The 20,188-nt window shown below is 40.4% G+C and overlaps 1 protein-coding gene across 6 annotated transcripts in view; it reads left to right on the top strand.

Moving 5' to 3' along the window:
• The window catches only part of Chd7 (chromodomain helicase DNA binding protein 7), a 184,851-nt gene that overhangs the window by 145,860 nt on the left and 18,803 nt on the right, over positions 1-20,188 (top strand). For all 6 annotated transcript variants that reach the window (XM_047542096.1, XM_047542087.1, XM_047542105.1 and 3 more), the window contains exons 14-23: positions 1,333-1,476; positions 2,642-2,897; positions 8,451-8,661; positions 9,173-9,368; positions 10,142-10,309; positions 10,529-10,708; positions 13,618-13,728; positions 13,818-14,023; positions 16,875-17,074; positions 17,259-17,418. In XM_047542096.1, coding sequence (XP_047398052.1) covers positions 1,333-1,476; positions 2,642-2,897; positions 8,451-8,661; positions 9,173-9,368; positions 10,142-10,309; positions 10,529-10,708; positions 13,618-13,728; positions 13,818-14,023; positions 16,875-17,074; positions 17,259-17,418 — 1,832 coding nt within the window. The remainder of the gene's footprint in view (positions 1-1,332; positions 1,477-2,641; positions 2,898-8,450; positions 8,662-9,172; positions 9,369-10,141; positions 10,310-10,528; positions 10,709-13,617; positions 13,729-13,817; positions 14,024-16,874; positions 17,075-17,258; positions 17,419-20,188) is intronic.

The raw sequence follows: 20,188 nt of genomic DNA, 5'->3' as shown, positions 1-20,188 counted from the left end.
ACTTTAAACTCTTAAAGGATTTGATTAAATATTTAGGATTTAATAATAAAGGATATAAAGAAATTGGGAGACAATTGCACATACCCCTCTCTCCCTTCCCCCTCCCCATCCCTTTTAACAATAATAATGCTTTTCCTGAATCTGTGACAGTACTTTAAAAAAAAAATTATTCCATAGGGTCATTTAGAACTTGGGCATATCAGCGATTATTGCCCATGTAACCCCACTACTATGGTTATACATTAGAAAATCCTAACTTATTTTTCTGACTCTTCATTTTTAATAATTTAAAACTCTGAAGGTGATATTGATATATGCATCTTTGATCAGATACATCTACTTGGAGGGGAGGACAAGAGGGGAAATATATTGAACTGCTTCACCTCACTTTCACAGAGCCTCATTGACAAGACATGGTAGATATGAAGAAAATAAGTGTGTTCTTATATTTCATTCTGCTAGTATTTACTGAGCATATACTATGTTTGGCAACTAAGTCTAGTTAGCTTCCAAGTTAAGTCAGAATATTGGTCTTATACTACTAGATTAGTTGTGCTGTACTCCAAATGATCAAACAAGGAGGGAAATAATAAGACTCTTAAGATTTATAAACTTATTACTGTTAAGACTGATTGTTTTAAAACAACTTCTTTGTGTCAGAGTACAAAAGGAAAGTTGGAAAAAATTCATAAACAGAATTAATTAAAGAAATTACCTAACTTGGTTCAAAGAGACAAAAGTTAGAAATAGCATTTGATTTTTTTTTTTTCCTAGATGATTGTGGTATTTAAAACCAAGCTGACCTCTTTGCCAGTTGGAAATTTTTGAAGAACAAAATAGTTTTTCATATGCTGTTGCATTTAGAAGAACTTCTTTTGTCTCTAAAGTGAGTCATGCAGGAAGCAGATGGAAAGATGAGAGTACTGTTGATGTAGAGAACAGAAAGAAGCATGAACGCCTTCTCTCAGTCTAGGGATTTCAGGAAAAAACTTAACTTTGGTTGAGAAAAAGCACGGGGATTTAGGGGATTTAGAAAACCATCCTACTAAAATATTGACTTAATAACCTCCGAAAGAAGCAGAAACGTGAAGACACCGAAGGAGCCTGTAGAGCTCTAGGGAACACCTTTCCACATGTCCACGCATCTGAAGCAGGAACCATATTCTTCCCCAGTCTCCATCTTCATGCCTTATTTCTATACTTGGTGTAGGGTGGGTGCTAAATTGCCACTGACGAACAGAAGCAGAAAAATGGAGACACAGAGGAAAGCATTAGTCCTAAGAGTCTGTTTTTGTTGCAGTGTGGTCAGTTGCTTTTCTTGTGTTACCATAGGAACACAAAGTGCTGCTGACGGGGACCCCGCTACAGAACACTGTGGAAGAGCTCTTTAGCTTGCTGCATTTCTTGGAACCAAGTCGCTTCCCTTCAGAAACCACCTTTATGCAAGAATTCGGTGATCTAAAAACAGAGGAACAGGTACTTATCACCTCAACTCTTTGTATCTCAGTTGTAAAAATTGAAGATTAGCTCATGAAATGGCAAAGTGTTTAAGTATTTTAAAATGTAAATTATATCACAATTTTTTTCCCCACCTAGTAGACAAGAGTGTCCTTCTCTTGGATCTTCCAAGTCATCATTATGAAGGTTTTCTTGTTTGTTCATTTGATGGTTCACCCTCATGGTGGGCTGTTGAGTTTTGTACAGAGGTTGCATACCTGTAGAGGTAATTTGCAGAGGTGTCTCTGCTATTCATATTGGTGGTTTTGCTGTGCATACATTTGGGGATAGTGTTAGAAGCCTCTGAAGTTGGTGAAGCTGTCTTGCCTGCTGAAATTTTGGGTTTCCACTCTTATTTCCGAAACATTGTATGTTTCTGAAACATTGTATGTTTCTTCAAGCTTACATACTTTCATTTTAGAAACATGGGTACCAGTCCACAGGATTTCCATGAGAAGTAAACAAGGTATTGTGTGTGAAAAGCACGTGAATACTTTATATACCGTAAGAGTTACAAGGGTATCAGTTGCTCAGTTTCATAACCCATCTTTGAAATAAATGTGGAGATAGTTTGAAATCATGGTCTTTATGTGCCCCTTCTTCACTTCACTGTATAAAACTTATTAGCTTAGTTCAGAGTGAAGTCTGTTTTGTTTTCTTTTCTAAGGTTAAAAGTATCTGTTGTGCTGTGTCCTCTTGCCAATCAGTGGAAAAGAGAACCAGGCACAGACCTCTCTCCCTGCTCATTGAGGCCCCTTGTTCTTGTTCTTGAGCTCTTTCTGCAGAACAGAAATATAGCACTCTGTGACATGGTTTCTTTCCTGTTCCTCACCATCCTTTGGCTTAAGACAAACAGAATGGAAAGCTGAATGAATTAAAGTTCTTTCTTTTTTCCCCCCCATTTTTCAAGCCCAGAAGGGTGTTCAGGACTCTTGGGTAGGTGAAGCAGTGCATTTGACATAGAATCGTCCAACCCTTCTCAGATTTCTTTCATGAAAGCTGAAAAATTAGCTCCTTTATACCCTTATTAGACTTTGAGAAATGAAATGATGGTGAATAAATGAGTTGTTCCTAATTTTTCATAGAGTATGTTTTAATATGAAGCAAACCATGATACCAGTATTTACCTAAGGTCCTTTTTTAGGTGCAAAAACTTCAGGCTATTCTAAAGCCAATGATGTTGAGACGTCTCAAAGAGGATGTAGAAAAGAACTTGGCCCCCAAAGAAGAAACTATTATTGAAGTTGAGCTAACAAACATTCAGAAGAAATATTACAGAGCCATCCTTGAGAAGAATTTTACATTTCTTTCCAAAGGTGGTGGACAAGCTAACGTACCTAACCTTTTAAACACTATGATGGAATTACGGAAGTGCTGCAATCATCCGTACCTAATCAATGGTAAGCCTGCCTGCTTGCAAACTTATTTGAATGACAGTAGAGGCTCCAGAGGTCCCTTTCTGTCCCCAGATCCAGGTTTTCCTGGTATGCAGTCGGTACTGCCCTGACCACTTGTGTGGGCTTCTCCAGCTTCCTATTCTCTGTGATGCCTCCCTCTGTGGTGCCGGAGACACATGCCAGATGCCCCCGTGGACCTGGAAGCATGTTCTCACCTTGTCTCCTTCCTCTTCCCTCCCTTGAAGGGAGTTGTTTGTGCTCCATGGCTAGAAATCATGAGAAATGCTAGCTAAAGACAGTCCTGGTTGAGGTTTTCTTGGTGAGTGTGTGTTTAAATCAGAGGTGCTAAAGAGAAACTCCAGCGGTGTGGGCAGCAGCTCTCAGCCATTTCAGACCTTTGCCAAAGCCTTCATATTCCTCTCAGTCTGGAGGTCTTCAGCACCTGTTCCCTGAGAATAAGAGATGATTGTAAAGCTTTGGCCATGGTTCATCCCTGTTACTGATGGGCAGTTTGTGGCCCTGCTCTTCTCTTCACAAAACCCATGGTATTAACACATAGGGATTGGACCTCTCTTGTATGCTTCCAGAAATCATTAAGGTGGTGAGTGTTTCATGCCTGTGGGAGCCTCCATTGTGTTGAGGGATTGAGATTAGGAAAACTGTTAGATGTCATTTGAGACATGCCTTCAGGATAGAAAGTATTTTGCCAGGCTGAATTCGAGAAAGAAAGGACATTTAGGTGGAAGTCATAACACTAGCAAAGGAGGCAATGAACACAAAGGGGAACTTGCCCGAAGTGCAGGGTGCGTGTGTAAATAGGGGGACCAGACACTTGGACATGATGGGGTCCCGTGGCCTCAGATACTGGCACCCGGGCTTTGGCTCCAGTCTTTTGGCAGGGGGAGCCACTGCTAGTGTTTGAGCTGAGCAGTGATAAGATACATGGCTCAGGATGATGAGTTGGGCAACAGTATAAAACAAATGGGAGGGGGAAGCAGAGGAACAGAAAGACCAGCTCAGGCTGTGGTTGCAGTCTGGGCAGGAGATGATATGGATTAAAGATGGTGACAGCAGGCTAATCCAGGGTTCTTGTGCACAGTTATAATTGGCCTGCAACACTGTTAGGGGCCTTCCAGGGAAGAAGGAGCAAAGCCTACTCTGTCTTTCTCCCAGTCCACAAGGTTCTAGAACAGCTGATTTAAAGAGTTCCTAATCTTTCTCCCTTTCACAATGTATAGACACCTTGGATCCAGGAGTCTGTGTTGTCATAGGACAAAAAGTGATCTGTCCCTGGAAGATTGGGCTCAGTGCGAGGACCCTGAGGTCATTGCTTTCGTGTGACATCAGTGACTTGCTTTTTAAAAGTTCATGTCTGTAGCTTCATCTTCTAAAGAGAGTGTTGTGTGTGATGATTATATGTTTAATATATCAGCCTTCCAACCACAGTGTGTTTAGGTGCTTATAAGGCCATTATGGTGTGTGTCAGCCAGCCCATTGGTGAGTTGAGTCTTCGGGCAGATAATGGTGTTCATAGAAAATATGTGTGTGTACACAACTTATTTCACAAAGAGTAGCTGGTGAAGAGAAAATAAATAATAACAGTATCTAAGCGGGGAGAAGAGAAAAGGAGATGCTAACAGCAAGATTTGAATATTGCCAGCAGGGTGAATGTGAAAAGAGAATCTCAGCAATACTAGATAACTATCTCTGTGCCACCAAATCCATCCTGTTGGGTCACATTTAATGACATGCATTGAGCATTGCTGGGTGGTTTCCCCAAAGACACAGCTGGTGGGTATATTCCATGGGCTAATTGCTCTCCAGTGTTACCTGATGTAGGACATTAGTTCCCCAGGAGCCTTTTAGGGCTTCCGAGGCTTGGGTTTTTTGGCATGTGTTTTGATTGGTCATTCCTTGAGGTCAGTTCTCTGTCCTTACAAGAAGTTATGAAATGTCTGTTAAGTAAGTGTTCTTATGGCTTTGTTTTGGGGAAATTTGTAAGTTTAAAAAATGTGGATGTATACACTGAGCATACAGCTTTCCCAGATAACTCATGTAGACAATTGTGTTTCACAGAGGTTGCTCTAGGGCCAGTGCTATTAATTCTTACGCATCATCTGGAGACAGCACCTTGTCACAGAGCCATCTCTGAACACTGTTGAACATTTGTAAGGAAGTCTTTAATTTTAGATATGAAGCCAAAATTTGTATGGGCTATGGCAGAGTACAGCTGCCTGTCAAACTAAACTTTAGTTCCATATAGCACAACCTTTCTGCACTTGTGAAAAATAGAAGCAATTATGTGCACAAGATGAAAGTGGTAACATAACACAGAAACAGGAGGTAGAGAATCTAGAAGGGGTTGTAGAGTGCAGAGTACATAAGAAATATTTTTAATGGACTTAATATTTTTACTTAAGCACTTGAAACAATGTCCAGCACACTATAAGCACCAGCGAGTGTTGCTAGTTGGTTTTCTTGCGCAAAGTTAAACAGGTAACTGAGTAACAAATGAGGGTACTAGCTTTATTTAAATGAAAAGTCCAATTTCAGATTTCCTAATGCAAGTGTAAGAAAAACATTGAAAAACATATCCAGGGTTCCATGATGGTCAGAGGTAACTGAGGAATAATTGTTTTTTATAATCCAGGTGTAATGGTGTATACTTATAATTCCTGTTACTCTAGAGGCTGAAGGAGGGGAGCAAATTGGAGGCCAGCCTCAGCAGCTTAATGAGATTCTCAGCAACTTAGTGAGACCCTCCATCTCAAAATAAAAAAAAATAAAAAGTACCGGGGTTGTAGCTTAGTGGTACAGCATCCCTGGATTCCATTCCCAATACTGCCAAATAAATAAATAGAGTTTGTTTGTTGTTACTGTTGCAGATAGGGAGAGCACAGAAAATAGTAAACAAAGTGAAAATAAAAATAAGGGTTACCTAACGGATTGAGTTTTAGAGAAACAAATAGTAGGTTTTTTTTTTTTCCAATGTAATATTCAGTAACAAAGTATTTTCCTGTCCATAGCTAATTTAACTAGATGATATTACAGTCACTGCCCTGATAGTGATCATCTATCTGCTGAAGTGAAAAGACTTCAGGCTGGAAGTGAGTACATCCTTACTTCAAGTTGCCTTTAATAACACATATCCTTTTAAATGTAGTACCAACCATACTTTAATTTAGGGCAGAGCCAGTCAAGTATTTTGACTTATCATAACACATTTCCAGTTAATTTCCTGAATGATGGTTACGATTCTTTTATCAGGGTAAATCTTTAATTGGTAATTTGGAAAATGTGGGTGTGATACCAAAAGGTAGACATTGTTCTCCTTCTTAATATTTTCCCTATACCTTCTTCCCTTAGTATTGCCATATAATTGTAAAGTTAAGAGCACCATACAGGAAATATATTTGCTAACATTGCTTAATGAAATATTAGTGTAATCTGGCTACGACTTGAAGAACCTGAATTCATAACAAAGAGCTGGCTTGATAATTTAGCAGTAGGATTTTTTGCATAAGAAAGAATGTAGTTTTCCGGTTTACCCTGTATGAGAAGATTTTGGTAGCATTGAAAAGGCAGATTTTTTAAATCTCTGAATAAATTCAACATTAGTAAAAGAGTTTAGATATTTCTGCTAAAATTTGAGTTTTTGTCAAAATGATTATCTCATTTTCAAAAAATATTAATCATAAATGTTTTAAATTACTAAAGCATCATGTTTTATTTTGATTATGGATTTGTAGTTTCATATGAATAAAAATATTTATTTAAATATCATAAGTAAAATTTGCCATTTCTTTTTATAAAGATCTTACATTATACAAAATAAACTTAAAGATCTCATGTAACTTATGAACTTAAATATATTTCCCACCTCTTAAGCACCTCCATCTCCTGAATCTAGAACCTGGGTTTCTAAATTCATGTTTTGAAAAACATCATTTAACTACATTTAAGAACATTTTTGCTAATTCTCTTAAGTAGCATTTTTAGTTTTTTTCTTAGTAAAAACCCTTGCTCTTTTTCCATACTTGTAGTAAAATTCAGAATATTAGTTTTATTCATTGAAGAGGGAGTAAGGGCCAGTAATGATGTTGAAGCTGGTATTCTCCGCCAGTCCCCTTTGTGACAAAGTGGTGCTTTGTGAAAGGTCCTGGTGCTTGGAAAAGACATTAAGTGATCTTAATGTTCTCAGTGAATTCTTTGTTGATTCACAATTAAACACACTGTCTTTCTGCATATGACCGTGTTATAAGGTAAGTTCCACAGGAACCCTTAAAATGGAAATCAGCTTGTTCTTTTGTTAATCTTGTGCTTCTTGAAGAAGTGCCATCTGAGTTGTTGTGGTTTAAAGGTTGGAACCTGTGTGTCCCAACCTTTAAAACCCTTTTGAGGTTTATGTGTCCCCATCCTATATTTCCTGTCCACGTATTTAAAGCCAGTGGTAGAAAGTGTAGTTTAAAGTTTCTGGCACAGTTTAAGGCTGGGAATGGATCCCATTAGGTGCTTGTGTTTGTTGTATGTCTGAAGAACAGGTGAGCACATCTCCACAGTGAGGGAGAGGGCTGAGCACAGCTGCTGTGCCCTGTTAGCCGGAGGCAGAGGCTGCAAGCCAGTGCTGCCCACTTCCAGCCACCTAGAAGTTGAAGGAAGCTTCTGCTGCTTCCTGAATAAAAACAGGAGAGGGTCAGGAGAGGAAATGGTGGGGCTTCTTCCTTAGGAAGAAGTCATTTTCTTGAAACTTCTCTCTAATGCACCCAAGTCTTTGAACAAGCAAAAAGTCCATGTGGAGCTGTTAGCAAAAAGAGGATTAAGCATGAAAGTCTTGTATTAAACACTTAAAAGTTTTTTTTAGTTTTAGTGTTTGTTTTTAGCTTTAAAAGGTTTGGGTCATTCAAGATGGAACTTTTGCATTTTATAAAATTATAAGTTGGTAGTGAATGTGGAGAGAGATTCAGAGATTATAGTAGTAGATGTGTGCTCAGGCTCCTCCCTCCACCCCAAAATCCCTGAAGAATATACAGAAACCGAGCTTCCCTTTTTGTCATCCTTATGATGATATTAATGTGCAATTATAGACTCAAAAATACTGCCTTCACACTTCTCTAGGACTCCATCCTTTTGTTTCTTAGTCTCAGAACAGATTTTGTTGTTTGTATTTATATTCTGCTAGTAAACAGTTCTTCATTTCTTTAGCAACTTAGGTTCCAAATTTTCTGTAGGTATCTGGCCCTTGGCTTGTTTCTACCACTTCTGGCTTGACAGTCTGTTGTTGAAATTCAGTTTTTACACACAGCAAACATTTGTTTGTTGGAAAATGTGGTTTTTTTCCCCCTTAAATGCCGCAATGTGTTGTGCTTAAAACTTTGATCCCTTTTGTACAACCATGATTTTGTGTAGGCCCAACTTTGAGTAAGTGGATGGATTCTTGTTAATAAACATAGTGATGTTCTGGTTCCTGTAGTTTGCAGTAGGTTTTGAAGACAAATTCATTGTTTTTAGCAATAAAAACCTTTTAGAGTATTCACTTATGCTGTCCAATCTCTGCAGGTGCTGAAGAGAAAATTTTGGAAGAGTTTAAAGAAACACACAATGCAGAGTCTCCAGATTTTCAGCTCCAGGCAATGATCCAGGCTGCTGGCAAGCTAGTACTGATTGACAAGCTGCTGCCAAAACTGAAGGCTGGTGGCCACAGGGTGCTTATCTTTTCCCAGATGGTGCGCTGCTTGGACATACTGGAAGACTACCTCATTCAGAGACGGTGAGGGCCACTGTGTCAGAATAACAAAGAGGAAAGAAAAAATTGTCCTACACAGGCTCCAAGTGGTTCACCTAGAAGTGACATTTATGATAAAGGGGATAGAGTGGAAAAAATTTGTCACATCTCCTCTTCAAAACTATAGTTGTACATAAAATTATTTTATATGATGATACAGGCAGATATTATATACTTTTGTGGGCAGTTTTTCCTCCATTGCTTTCATTTGACTAGAGAATAGTTCTTAAAATTGCAATTGTTTGTTATCTTACTATTAAAAGGGTCAGCTATTTTTAGAGTTTAGGTATGTCACTGAAGAGGAAGTAAAATAAGAATCTTCAAGCCATTTAGCCATTGTATAAAAGCTATAAGAAACTGTTGGCTCTGAAATTATTTCTGTTAAATTGTATTGTTCTATTGGTATTTAGTCCATGTTTTGATACTTACTTAACATTTAAAAAGGAGCAAGTCTATTGGATCACTTTTTCAGGCTCCTCGTTAATATTTTTTTTAGGTACCCGTATGAAAGGATCGATGGCCGAGTAAGAGGTAACCTCCGCCAGGCAGCTATTGACAGATTTTCCAAACCTGATTCCGATAGGTTTGTTTTCCTCCTGTGTACGAGAGCAGGAGGGCTAGGCATTAATCTCACTGCTGCTGATACCTGCATCATCTTCGATTCAGACTGGAATCCCCAAAATGACCTCCAGGTAAACACACAAGGAAATCTTATTGATGCCTTTAAAAAAAAGAGAGAGAGACACATTTTACTATGACAGAGAATCCTCACACCAATAAAGTTGTGGGAAATCAAGTAGTAATAAGTATTAATGTGTGAAGAAATTTAGTATGTTAATCTGCTTCCAAATGGCTACTTAATTATTGGAACTTGTTTTTCTTTGGTAACGGTCTTAGTTTGGATTACTATAACAAAAATGCCATAAATTGAGTTTAAACAATAAACATGTATTTCTCAAAATTTCTGGAGGTTCGAATTCTGAGTTAGTGTTCCAGCCAGGTTGTGTTCTCAGTAAGGAAACTGCCTGGTTTATACATAGCCTAAAGAAAGCAAACTCACTCTCTGGATTCCTTTTTTTTAATGTCCTCCTGATACTGAGGATTGAACCCAGGGGCACTCTATCACCTAGCTATGTCTCCAGCCCTTTATTTTTTTAAATTTTTTAAAATTTTGAAACAAAACTTCACTAATTTGCCGTGCTGTCCTCAAACTTGTGATCCTTCTGCCTCAACCTCCCAAGTAGCTGGGTTTGCAGGTGTGTGCTATCACACATGGATTCTTCTGGCCTCCTTTTATCTAAGCACTAATCTCATTCATGAAGCCTTCACCCTCAAAACAGAATTACCTCCCTAAATTCCCATCTCTTAAGTCCTGTCACATTGGGATAGTGGTTTTAACATGAATTTGGGAGGAACACAAACACTTGGTGCATGGCACTAGCCATTAATTTTCTTTTTCTTTCAGGCTCAGGCTAGATGTCATAGAATAGGACAAAGCAAATCTGTGAAAATCTACAGACTGATTACAAGAAATTCCTATGAAAGGGAAATGTTTGACAAGGCTAGTTTGAAGCTTGGTCTGGATAAAGCTGTTCTGCAATCTATGAGTGGACGAGAAAATGCTACCAATGGGGTAAAATAACTCTTGCCCAAATTATTTATTTATTCTGACTTAGCTAGTGTAAGAAATTATTCTGCATCTGAATAATTTTTCCAACATCAAGATTTTGTTATATTTTCTTATGTTGTAATTCAGATTTATCATCTTTAGAAAAAAGTGAAACATTTATTTAGTTCATGAATATTTTGATTCTAAATTACTTCTAATATTTTAAATATTTTTCTAAAACAGGTACAACAGCTTTCAAAGAAAGAAATAGAGGATCTTCTACGAAAAGGGGCTTATGGTGCACTCATGGATGAGGAAGATGAAGGGTCTAAGTTCTGTGAAGAAGACATCGATCAAATTCTCCTTCGGCGAACCCACACTATCACTATTGAGTCTGAAGGAAAAGGTTCCACATTTGCTAAGGTGTGAATCTGTCTGAAGAGGCTGGGTATTCTTTAGCAGCATGATGGAGTACATGTAAGAGCATCTTGTGGAAGTGCTCGCCAGGTGCAAACCAAACTTTACATTATGAATTAGCAAAATTATTAATTAGCTCCTTGGGGAGTTCCTGACACATGAAACATTTTGGGTCCTCTTCTGTGTATATGGCACAGGTGGCTCCCTTTACCTGTGTCCTTGACCCCACCCCAGAACCTGATTTCTGAAATAGCCTATAAGAAGGATCAAGTCTTTAAAAGATGTCTTTAAAAGATCTTCCATATGTTTCCCTGTCTAGCTACAACAACTCTATAACTCTTCATAATTAAAATACACCCAGTGTAGTCCACCCCAGCTTTCTCTGCTGCCTGCTTCAACCCACTTAGATTCAGCCCTCCAGCCTGCACTCCTCCCACCTCCCTGTCAGAACTGCTCTGGCCCAGGCTGCATTGAGCACACTGCCATCCACCTGAGAGCCCCTTCAGAGGCTCCCCCTGCATTTTATTCCAGCCATCCACACCAGGGTCCGCTCTACGTTTTCTTTTTTTAACAACTTTAATGAAATGCAATTGACTTACCATAAAATTGCCTGTCTAATTCAGCACCTTTACCATATTACAGAGTTGTGCAACCATCAGCTCAGTCTAAGTTTAGAATATTCCTGTCATTCCAGAAAGATCCTCATGCTTGTTTGCAGTTATTCCCTATCCCTCTCCCCTGCTCCTCTTATGCAGTCCCTGGAGACTACTAATGTACTTACTTTCCCTATAGATTTACCTACTCTGGTCATGTCAAATAAATGGAGACATAGGCAATACATGGTCTTCTGTGTCTGGCTCCATCCACTTGGCATGACATTTTTGAGGTTCATCTATGTTGTAGTATATTTCAGTAATTTGTTCCTTTAAATTGCTGGACAATATTCTGTTATATGAGTATACCACTTTTATCAGTTGATAGTGGACTTTTGAGTTGCTTCTACTTTGGGGTTTTATGAATAACGTTGTTATAAACGTTTATATACTGGTTTTTGTGTGGACATATGTGAGTAGAATTGCTGGGTCATATGTCAGTCCCAAATTTCACTCTTTAAGGAACTACTGGACTTATTGCTGAAGAGATTATACATGTTCCCTTCCCACTAAGCAGTATATTTGAGTTCCATTTTCTCCACAACCTGACCAATATTTTATACATTTGATTTGATTTTTAGTTATAGCCATCCAGTGAGTGCGAAGTAGTCTCCCACTCTGCATTTTATTTTTTTTATTTACTTTAAATTTTTAAACTTCATGTGTGTATGTACGTATGTATGTGGTGCTGCAAATCAAACCTAGTGCCTCACACATGCTACATATGCTAGGCAAGCATGCTACCATTGAGCCACAACCCCAGCACCTGCATTTTATTTTAATATCACTGAGTATTGATCATCTTTTCTTGTATTTATTAGTCAGATGTAGTCTTTGGGGAATTGTTTGTTCATTTTTTGAGGAATTAGTCTTTTTATTACTGAGTTTTATAAGTTCTCTATATTCTGGACTAAAGTTTTGTAGTAGATAATATGATTACAGGTATTTTCTCCTAGTTTTGTCTTAATATGTGCACTTTTTTAAAGTTCAGTTTCCATTTTTTTTTTTTTTTTTTTCTTTTATCGCTTGTGCTTCTGGTGTGTTGTCTAACCCACAAAGATTTATTTCTGAGTTTCTTCTTGCAGTTTTTGTAGTTTTAGCTCTTACTGTCAGGTCTACACACTCTGTCTTGAGCTGAACTGTGTGAGTGGTGTGAGTTAGGGATCCAGCTGCTCTGTGTGCATGCAGATTCCTGTCTTCCTACCTGCTGTAGTCTGCAGTGGCTCTTCTCTGGGTTCTGTGACCCAACCCCTTCTCCTTCACATCTTTCAGCCTCTTAAAAGAGGTTCTTTCCTCAGTCTTTACAGGTACTATATAGGCAAAACCAAACTCATCACCCCTGTTCCTTCACCCCTTAAAACACATATACTCATACACACACCCACGTACAACTGTCTGCCTGCCTGAGCAATACCACTCAGATGATAGAGTTGAATACTGATTTTTTTTTTCCTTCCTGGATTCTTCCTCCATTTTCATGCTTCATATTCACCCAGTTTCCATTAAATTTTGTCTTTTAAAGAATGTCTTTCTAGACAGCTTCTTTTTCTTCATTTTTACTGTATCCGTTTACTGTCTTCATTATTTCTTCTCTGAACTACTGTAGTGGCCTTTTCTACTCTCATGCTGAGACACTGATATGATCTAATGCTGACTATATGATTGTGTCCATCTTTAGAGTACTCCTATTTTCAAATAATCACGGCTCCCTTAGGATGAAGTTCTGACACTATTAACAGCACACACAAGGCCCCACTTGATCTGACTTTTGCCTCTTTCACCACCTTACCCTTGGGCTGCTCTTCCCTGAGTACCCTCATCCCCTTTCCTCTCCTCTGTGCCTTTGCACATGCTCTGCCAAAAATATTTTCAGTGCTGTCCTGCTTTGTGAACATTTTAAAGTAAGGCTTAAGCATTATCCTTCCGAGGAGACCTCTTGGTTCTCAGGTCCCTGAAATGGGGAGTAAGTGGCCCTCCTCTGTGTATTACCTGCACCTGTACCTCTATTCCCTGTCGTTCTCATGCTGAGGTGTGCACCTTTGTTTCCTCGTCTGTCTGAGCCTCTGCACAGTGAGCTAGCTGCCTGAGGGAGTCTCTTCATCCCAGGCCCATTCACTGTAGTGTCTGGCACAGGTGAAGAAACACACACATGTATTTGAGTGAATGAATAAACAAAATCTGCCTTGCAGTCTAACTCTGAGAAAAGCATCTCAAAGTAATGCGTTTTTTGTTTGTGCTTGTTTTTGTTTTTTCCTCTTTTAGGCCAGTTTTGTTGCATCCGGAAATAGAACAGATATTTCTTTGGATGATCCAAATTTCTGGCAAAAGTGGGCTAAGAAGGCTGAATTGGATATTGATGCTTTAAATGGGAGGGTGAGTGAGAAGTCCCATTCAGACGTCTGTCTGATGTAACCCAAGGGTCACTCTTTCAGAAGTTTCATGTGTATCTGCTCTTTTGTTAGAACAACCTGGTTATTGACACTCCAAGAGTGAGAAAACAGACCAGGCTGTACAGCGCAGTGAAGGAGGACGAACTGATGGAGTTTTCAGACCTGGAAAGTGATTCTGAAGAAAAGCCTTGTGCAAAACCTCGGCGGCCCCAGGATAAGTCACAGGGTTACGCCAGGAGTGAGTGTTTCAGAGTTGAGAAGAATCTGCTCGTCTATGGGTAAGGTGGACTCACTATGTAAAGTGGAATTTTATTTTGACAGTAGTTAGAATTCCCAGATAGTATTGGAAAACTATTTGTGTTTGGATCTGTGTGACTCCCCTTTGTGAAGTCAAATGAGTGCTTCTGTAGTAACTCAACACAGGTTAGGGGTCATTTGGTTAAAGTGGTCAGGTCATTCGGATCCTCCTGGATGTGGACAGGTCACTGGAAGTTTAGGGTGCTGGTTGGTACCTTAAGGAGTTATGACAGATCCTTATTTACTTTTTGATTTTTAATAACCCCAAAGAAAGTTTGACATGTTTTTCCACTTTACCTCTGCATAAACTTTATTGACAATGGTGATCTTTTAATGTTTTTGTTATTAAAAAAGCAAAATCAGTATCTCACTTATTAACTTCTGTCTGCTAACTCACAAGTGCTACTGCCTTTGTACAGCCTTCCCATTTTTCTTAAAACATTCTTCCAAAACACAAGTGGGCATTCGACTTTTGTGAATGTGTTGTGTTTCTCCTGCTGAACTTCAGGCTCCTCAAAAGCTGGATCCACCTCTAACACATCTCTAAATTGCTGTGCCATCTCACAGAGTACTTTGTATGACAGGGTGCTAGTAAATACCTGAATCAGTGAATAAAAGGTCTCTCAGAGATTGTGGGACTATCCGCACACTCCACCAAAAATAAAATTGCCACCAAAGCAGTCTTTCTGCCAAGCTGATGAGATCCTGTCTGCAGTGATTTCTTCCAGTGGATCACAATTAGTTCAGAATAGATACAAATGTGTGTTTGCATGACAATACAGAACTCTCTAGCTGACCTTGTTTGTTATTGGTTCTTGCCTACCAACAACCCAAGCTTCTGTTCGGATAGACCACTTCATCTCTTTCGCTGTCTGTGCTTCATCTCATCTCTCTGTCTTTGCACAGGCTCTCTCCATTGCTGAGAGAAACATCCCAATATACACACACACACACCTCCCGACACACAGACTTGATGTGCCTCACCTCTGCTCTCCTAGGATAGCCACCACAGACTTCACCTTTGCACTCTGACCTGCATTCTCCATCATAGTCCTCATGTTGTTTTATGATATTGGAGTCATCTGCCTATCCTGCTAGGTACCTATGGGCAGTTCTGTGAGGACGGGGGCTGCTCTTTGTATCCTCAGTGCATAGTCTGATATGAGCAGACTTACAGTGAGTTCTGAATGAAGGCTTGTTTGTGGAACACAAGAAGTTCACAGAAGCCCGTCCTGTATCTCAGCAGCTTTGTACTGCTGCTCATTATCCATATAAGCCCAAGTTCCTCTCTCACCCATTCTTACCTAAGTCCTTTCATGTGCCTGCTTCCTTGTTTCATCTAATGATCAGAGTCGAGGACATTCTTGGAAACCCTAGGAATGGAACACCTTAATAACTCCTAACATTAAGAAGGATGCCCAGGGCATATTGTCTCCATCAAGCCCTCCCTTCTCCATAGTCATCACTCTTTTTCGAACACCTGCTGTGGGCTGGGCACTGGGCTAGGGTACTCTCAGACTCATTGATACAGTGTGAGCAAGATGGGCATAGCTCAAGGCAGGCAGGTGGGTGAGCAGAAGTGGCAGTACCCTGTGCTGATGCACCAGGCAGCACTTGGCTACTGGAGCACAGAAGCACAGTACCTCGCCTGTAAGATACAACTCAGGTATCATCCCCCCACTTCTGGGGTAGGAGTCGAGGAAAGAATTGCACAGAAAGCGATATGCACAGCCCATGAACAGATGGACATCATTAAACAGCCAGTGTAAGAGGAAGTGTTGGAGTTTGTGTAGGGAGAAGAGAAAGCAGCATGTCCAGAGGCCTGGAGTTGAGACTGGCCTTGTGCTTGGAAGAACCACTAGGAGCCATAGAGGACTAGGGAGTGAGAAGAAACCAGGCCAGGAAGAAAGACAGGGCATGGGAGAAGGGATATGTGCTGCTCCCTGCAGCTGAGACCAGGTCCTTTCTATGCCACAGCCACCAGCCTTTTATCTCCAAAGGCAGCGGAGGACTGTTTGCACCATGAGCATTGCCCTAGCTCCTCTGCTGTTACAGGGGGTAAGAAGTGGGTGGGAGGGTATGTCTGCCTCTTCCTGTACACATGCTATTTGCTGTCTGGTCACACCCACAACCTCTAAATGAATAGTGCAACAGTGCAGCCTGGGGCTGTGACCTGGTACGTGGTCAGGGTCAGCAGGAGTTACTCATTTGCCTTTACCCATAGACCTTTCTCCCACCCTTTCCATGTGAGGACCTGAAAGTTGGTTGACATCTTCTGTATTGTCTGTGTTCTTGTCCTTGGGAGTCACTACTCCCTGATTCAAAAGGGATCGCAAAGCCTTTCAAGGTCTGCACCAGTTATTGGAGTGTGACCCTTTGTGGTGGATTGATACAGCCGTACTCCTAGCGTCGCATTCTTTTCTGGGGTAGTCACAGCTACCTTGAGTTACCTTTCATCTCAAATGGTTGGTCAGCATCCAAACATATAAACCATAGCAGAAGAAAGCAGCGCATACAATTTCTGGGCCTCCTGGATTATGTTCATGTCCTGAAAATAACTACCACTGGCCTGCTTCTCCTTGAAAAGCCAGTTTGGGCCATGGGGGTGGTATTTCCGTAGCAGTTCAACTCCTGCACTTATGAGCAATGAACTCATGACCCTCTCTTGGGGGTATGCTTAACTCTTGTACCCTGGGTTGCTTTCCTGTCATCTAATATAAACTATTACTAGTTTTGACCCAGAACGTCCCAACACTGGTACCTGACTATTAAGGTACAACTTCAGATCTGTAGTCAGAGGCACCATCTGTATGCAGGCTATTTGCTTTACAGTTGGGGCAGATGGACAGATATCCTTTCTCATGGACGCTACAAACGTCAACTCACTGAGCAAGATGTGGAAACCATTTGCCGAACCATCCTGGTGTACTGTCTCAACCATTACAAAGGGGACGAGAATATCAAAAGCTTCATCTGGGATCTGATCACACCCACAGCTGATGGCCAGACTCGAGCCTTGGTCAATCATTCTGGTAGGTCCACTTTATGCCCTTCATAGGGTTACATTTGCTGGAAACCTTTGTGAAACACCCTGATAAAGAGATACAACACAGACCCTGTATTTCCCTTCCTTGGATCTTAAAATATCTGCTTCTGACACTGTAACTTGGATGTCATTGGCTTCAATGATGATGCTGATGCTGCTTCTGCTTCCAGGTCTCTCAGCCCCAGTGCCCAGGGGAAGGAAGGGGAAGAAGGTGAAAGCCCAGAGCACACAGCCAGTGGTACAGGATGCTGACTGGCTGGCCAGCTGCAACCCGGACACACTGTTCCAGGAGGACAGCTACAAGAAGCACCTGAAACACCACTGCAACAAGTATGTGTTTAGGGTGCAGGGCGTGGCTGCTGCCTGTTTTTCAAAAAATGTATGGTGTTAAAACATTAAACTTGGTGGTTGCTGCATTTGTACAGCCTCCCTATATTTCCTGAAACATGCTGCCATGTCCTTAAAGAGCATATCTTCAGATGATTGATTGCTTCTTATGTGGTAAAAAAATACATAATGTGATATTTACTATTTCAAACATTTGTACAGGAGCAACGCATTGGCATTAATTGTATTCACAGTGCTGTGTACTTGTCACCCACTGTCTGTGCCCCATACTTTCTCATCACCTCCAACAGAAACTCTTACCCATTAAATAGTGACTGCCCTCCCACCAACCCTTGGTAACCACCATTCACTTAAATTCATTGTAGGGACCTCGTAAGTGAATTGTACAATTCTTGTCCCGTGTTGGACTCGTTTCACTTAGCATAACGTTTTCACAGTCCATTTGTGTTGCAGTGTGTATCAGAATTTCATTCCTTTTGATGGCTGGATACTACCTCATCATATGTGTGTCACATTTTGTTGATCCATTCATCCATTTGTGGATACTTGGGTTGTTTCCACCTTTAGCTGTTGTGAATAATGCCTCTGTGAATATTGCACGACTGATTTTTTTTTTTTTTTTAAGCCAGTGTGGTAGAGAATCATGGTTAGCTTCATACAACCCCACCCTGCTTCCATAGTTGGTCTGACAAGTTTACATGTTATTTTTGCATTAATAATATCTTATTAATAGATAACTGGAGAGTATTGAATGTAAATTGATTTCATTTCTTAAAATGATGGTGTACATTTTAAACTAACATGTTATTTATTCTCAGTATACATTTTTCAGCATCAGTAATGTAGTAATATATATATAATATATAGTAATACAAACAGCTTGACCAGTCCTCAGTTTTGTGTGACCTTGGTCAAGTTGCTCAGCATTTTCACTACTCACTTTCCTGCGAGTCAGATGGAGTTGGCAGCAAGATCTCAGTTGGATGAGGCAGAATATAAATAAATACATATTTCTCTTTTAAAGAGACAAAGTCCGAGCACATAATGCTGGCAGGTGCTTTATGTATAAAATATGTTTAAGTTCTCTGAGGTAGAAACAGTGCTTTTTGCTTTTTTTTTTTTTTTTTTTTTTTGGCTTTTTTTTTTTTTTTTTAATTTTTTGAGACAGGGTCTTTTATTTTGCCCATGCTGACGTCAAACTCCTGGGCTCAATTGATCCTCCTGCCTCAGCCTTCCCCGTAGGTAGGACTACAGGCACTGTCTGCCACACCCGGCAATAGTACTGTTTTATCCCCATTTAACTAAGGGAACTGAGGCTCAAGCTGAATGATTATTTGAAGTCCCTTGACCAGTTAAGGGTGGAGCAGATGTGGGCGTAGCACCCTTCTTCTCACCACCAAGGTCGCCTGCCCACCTCACCTCAGAAGTCTGCCTCCTGTTTGGAACTCCTATGAGGCTCCCAGGAGTCTTTTAAACCACTACCTCAAACCATTTGATGTCTCAGAAACTCACTACTGCTGTGGCGTGGTGGTTCTCCCTAAAATCCTACCCCACTTAGAGCTGTTAGAAAAACTTTTATGTCCTTGTGGTTCATATCAACTTTCGGTCAGTAGCCTTTTGAGTTCTGGATTCAAACAAAGGAAATGAAGTGGTTTAGTGTGGGAACCATGGCTCCTGTTCCCGGATGTCAGTGTGGTGGTGGTGGTGGTTTTTAATTTCCATTTTACTGTCAATAACAGGCTTCCATAGTGTACCCTCCCTAATTAGTGCATGAGAAGTAGCAGGAACTATTCATATCTTTCCATTCAGTCTCAGAAGGCTGTTGACGCCATCCAGCTCATCTCAGAGATGAAATGGGTGGTTCCCTTGTCCTTTCCTAGTAGATCTTGCCTTGAGATTAGATCTTATCAGATCTAAAGTGAGCAAGTGTTGATGTTAACATGGAAAATGAGACCCAATGGAGGGACATCTTACAAAATAACTGGCCACTTCACAGGTTTCAAGGACCTGAGGGACCAAAACAGGATTAAAGGAAATGTGGGGGCAGAACAGTTGAGCGCCGTGCATTGTCCTGGGCCAGGGGCTGGTCCAGAAACAGTCGCTAGTGGGACAGCTGAAGGAATGTGCATAAGACCTGAGGATTCAATAACAGTTGCATCTGCCTTAGAGAGCACACACTTCTTCAGATCAGGGGCAATGTTCTGGCTGTCCTTCTGCCTGTCCTTAAGTGGCAAGCATCATGCGCTCCACAGGGCTCTCACCACAGTGGTGTCGGTTCAGACTTTCTGCTCTAAAGGACAAAGTGACATTCACAATTAGTTCATTAAAGTCTCCCCAGAACAAAAACCTGCTCCCAAAGTGGAAATCTTTGCCTTTTACCAGAAGGAAGAGAAACCATTAAGTTCCTTGCCCTGTATCAAGTTTTGCTGTGAATAGTAAAGTCTAACTAAAACTGGTGGGTATTTCCTTTGGAACTACCCTTTCTGAGCATCCTGAATAATAAGCAGAAGCTGCCCTGCAAATTCTTCTCCACCCAGATGAGAAATAAGGTCCAACCATGGAAAATTTTAAACAAAAAAAGATGTTAGCCAAAATGATGACTTGTCTTGGAGTAGATTCATATTTTTACAACCTCAAACTTAGCCTATCCAGACCTAGTTGTTTATAAGTAGCACCATGGCGGGAAGGAAGGAAGGTGTATTTCCTAGTATCTGTTTTTGTCTGATCAGGAATAGTCTGTTTTGGTGATACT

This window comes from Sciurus carolinensis, chromosome 1, assembly GCF_902686445.1.
Source record: "Sciurus carolinensis chromosome 1, mSciCar1.2, whole genome shotgun sequence".
Taxonomy (NCBI): Eukaryota; Metazoa; Chordata; class Mammalia; order Rodentia; family Sciuridae; genus Sciurus; species Sciurus carolinensis.
This window is presented reverse-complemented; position numbering and strand designations above follow the sequence as displayed.